The 3,810-nt window shown below is 37.4% G+C and overlaps 2 protein-coding genes across 2 annotated transcripts in view; both read right to left on the minus strand.

The window, feature by feature from the left end:
* Positions 1-1,588, minus strand: part of LOC103812162 (protein-lysine methyltransferase METTL21E-like) — a 16,021-nt gene extending 14,433 nt beyond the window's left edge. The window contains exon 1 of the mRNA XM_009085171.1: positions 1,471-1,588. Coding sequence (XP_009083419.1) covers positions 1,471-1,588 — 118 coding nt within the window. The remainder of the gene's footprint in view (positions 1-1,470) is intronic.
* A 1,906-nt stretch (positions 1,589-3,494) lies between these two features.
* LOC103812163 (DNA repair protein complementing XP-G cells-like) overlaps positions 3,495-3,810 on the minus strand; it is a gene marked incomplete at its 5' end in the record, with an annotated part of 8,149 nt that continues 7,833 nt past the window's right edge. The window contains 1 exon segment of the mRNA XM_009085172.1: positions 3,495-3,810. This exon segment is cut by the window's right edge and continues 29 nt beyond it. Within this exon segment, the coding sequence (XP_009083420.1) occupies positions 3,495-3,810 (316 nt within the window).

Here is a 3,810-nt window from a genome sequence, read left to right on the forward strand (position 1 = left end):
TTAAAACTATTTCATGATTTATTTTTTTAATTAGACTCAATTAAAATCAGGGTTGGTTGGCTTATAAAGGTTTGAAAGGAAAGATAGCAACAAATGACTGAAAGGGAAGAAAAATTGTACCAACAGGATCTAATCTAGTTTGAATTAGTTTGCTTGGAAGGGAAGGAAAAAACCTATTAGTAAAAGTTGCACCTGAGAATAAGTAGGAAGCAGGATCTGTAGCTAACATGCAGAACAGAAAGCATATGTGTCTATATATAAACAGTCACAGAACATGCAGACTCCAGAGAAGACAAGGAACAAGAAAAGTATGACAGAGGAAAATACAATTTTCATCTGTCTGCAGAAAAGCAGACAGACAAGTAGCAGTCTCCAATTCCTGGTATTTTTGCAATCAGAAAGAACACTGAGTTCACATGAAAAAAAAACCCAAACCATCAGTGCTTTGATACCAGTGCAAGAGCTTTAAAAATTATGTGGAAATTTGACTGGTTTTTGCAGGAAGAGTTACAAGCAGCATACAGTTAATAATCTATATATGTCTAAACACGCTATAAGGATGCAATTAAACAAGGCAATGGGTGAAGGAGCATCTCTACATAATCAAAAAGAGAAAAAAATGGAAAAAAAAGGGAGGAAGAAGAAAGGAAGGAGGAAGGAGAAAAAAGGGCAATCAAAGTAAAAATACATGCTGAATATCAAGAAATCTTCCTCACAGTGCAGTCTGTGGCAGATTTCCTTCTTAAAACTTCAGGTGAAAAAGGACAGTATAGAACAGCCCTTTCCTGTTAGAGAAGATGCACCATGCAATCTTGTCTTCACCCTACAAAAGACACACAGGTTTAAAGTTTAACTTTACTACTACAATACTAGAAGACATAAACCTGTTTGAAGGTGAAAAACAACTTAAGGGCTTTCTACATATCACCCTAACACATAGAACAAAAATATTGCTATTATATTTATTTCTACCTATGACCACAGCAATAGCAATATCATTAGGGGTGAACAGAAAAGAGATTCGATAGGATTCTGAGGTGGCTTGACCTTTGTGTGCCTTTGTGTGCATCTTCAGAACAAGTAGCATTAGAAACTAATGGGATATTAAGCAGAAAATGCTACACACATCCATCAGCTTGTCATTTACCTCGGAATTATAAAAGCAGACAAATTTTCTTGCCATTAGAAGAAAAAAATAAAAGATTAATAATCAGCCACTTTGCATTCTGAAGGACAAGCTACACTGCACTGTAAAATCACCCTACAAGGGAAAGCCTTTGTATTTTGTGGTCCCCTACACTTTTTACACCACTCTAAAAATATCCTTTGAGGTACGTTGAACAGCCAGGCAACCTGAGTCTCAGGAATGCTGAATAACAAGCAAATAAACACTGCAGAACAGCTCAGTTATTCTGTTTAAAGCAACACTACAAAGCAAATTAGAGCAAAAGACACAGCCAAGTGAATTACCACAAGCATCCACCACGTTTCCATCCATGTTACCTGAGTCTCTTGCAGCTTTCCACAGATGGTTCTCAAGCAGGAGAGTCCTTATCTGCCTGGTTGCTTTCTCTCCAGGCAGCAGCATGTTCCGAAGCACATTGCCAACATCCCCACACCAGGAGCAATAATAAATCCCGACAGCTGCAGCACAAGCACGAAGAGGGCATTGCACACCACAGCCCTTACGTAAGTGAGCAGATTTTGTAACACCACTAGGCACCCACTCAACGGAGCTCCAACCAACAAAGTAACCAACTCGGGAGTATTTTTCACAAGATAAATAGTGGCAGAGTGTTAGCAACTACTCACTGTTACTAAAAAGTTACTGAGGAAAAAACATCATTCTTCAGAGTCAAAGGGTCTTCCAAGCACAGAGAAAAATTTACTGAGGGCCAGGAGTGCATTGGCAGAAGTGGGATATAAATATGTGCAGAACTGTAAGAAGGTACACAGTCCACAAAATCCTGGTCCAGTTTACCCCATGAGACAGCTCAATCTGCACAAATACATACCTGCCACTCTTCTATATTCAAGATATCCCTTCACTCAACAGAACACAAACACCTACTGCCGTGGGAACAGATACAGGTATCTAAGGCTTCTCTTTTAAAGACTGGAATCAACTGATGAGAGGAACCAGCTCTTACTTTACACGGTTTTTGGCAAAATCAGACTTCAGCCTCAACTAGGGTTCCTAGGTGTCACCAAAAAATAACAAGTTATTGTAAAAAAATACTAAACAAGCTCTACAGAGAAGTGAGGGTCTCTGTACCTTACCATATGCAGCAGGAGAAATTAATAGGGGCTCTTCTACATTTATAAACTATTAAACAACTCGCTGAGACCTAATATATACTTTTAAAATAAAATTTGCTAATGCTAATGAGTGATTTACAAAACAGTGCTGCAAACTGACTGTCCAGACTGACAATTTGCTTAAAATGTTATAATCTTATAGAAAAGTAGTATCAAAAGGGATCGGTTTTTGCCCAGTAAAAACTGTATGTGAAGCGTTAGACCCTCTGCAACTGTAAGGACCAAATCCCACCCAGTTCACATCAGCCCTTCATCCTTTTAGGGGAAGATAATGTCTCAGAGGAAATTTGAATGTATGGACTTGGACTTTCAAACAATGAGAAGTGCAGCAGAAATATCAAATTAGAAGACAAAAAAAAAAGGCAAGAAGGACTAAAATGTAATGCAAGAACACAAGACTGGCAGCATTCTGTGCTTTTCCTCCTTAATCCATGGGAGCTAGAAATAGATTCTACAACCATTCAGAGAGGTGGAGTCTAAGACTAAAACATTGTCTCTCACAAATTAATCTGATGTGAGAACTGCAACCACTGGATACCTCTGAGCATCACTTTTGCAAACAAATACTGTCTTTGTACATGGTCATGTAACTCCAAATCTAGAAACATGACATTTACATTCAGAACATAAACAATTACTGGACATCAGATAATCTAATAACCTAGTGTACAGTATGTTTTTCTGAGATATTTTATGAGGATTTGCATCATCTCTCTTCAATAAACAACATGACTGTGGGCCTAAAACTTTCAAGACAGGTTTAATGAAGGGAATAAGGAAAACAAAACTAATTGAACTCATTTTCCTTCCTGCAACACCTAGAAATAACCCAAGTAGTTTTCAAAATATCTTTTAAGTTGAAGTTAAGGAAGCAACAGATCACAGGTGATTTCAGCAACTCTCTCACCTCAGTTAGAATGCAAATGACTGCACATCACATTTTGGCTCAATTTTAAAATCTCAAACCAGAGAAGTCCAGATTAGGTCTTCATGAGTAAATGTGCTAAAATTGTTTTTCTCAGTGTTTAGAATTCTTTGTATTTAAGTTCTGGACACAAAATGCATGACAAATAGAGATAATTTATTATATTTTATCAAAAATTCATTAGCATATTTACAAAGATTAAGTAACTAAATCGACATAGAGCCTCTCTTTTTTTAATACTTTTTTTTCTTTAAGACTTCTTCTTTCTTACTGCTCTCTTGCTCCGTGATTTCCTTTTTCTGCCTTCAAATACAGGTTTGGCAGTCACCATGACTACATTTCCCAAGTTCTCTTCCTCATCACTTGAGCTACTGCACCCCCTTTTCTCTTTATGGTCTGCTGTCTCTGTTGCAGAGATGTTTTTCCTCTTTTTGCTCTTCCCTAAATCCCTTTTTTCTGATTCCTCTACTGAGGAGTCACTAGAAGTTTCTGAAAGATGCAAATTTCCAATAAAGCCACCTCCATATAAAGAGTCTTTTCTGAAATCTGAATGTTTTCTTCTCTTT

Source organism: Acanthisitta chloris, unplaced genomic scaffold (genome assembly GCF_000695815.1).
Source record: "Acanthisitta chloris isolate BGI_N310 unplaced genomic scaffold, ASM69581v1 scaffold3802, whole genome shotgun sequence".
In the NCBI taxonomy this organism is placed as follows: domain Eukaryota; kingdom Metazoa; phylum Chordata; class Aves; order Passeriformes; family Acanthisittidae; genus Acanthisitta; species Acanthisitta chloris.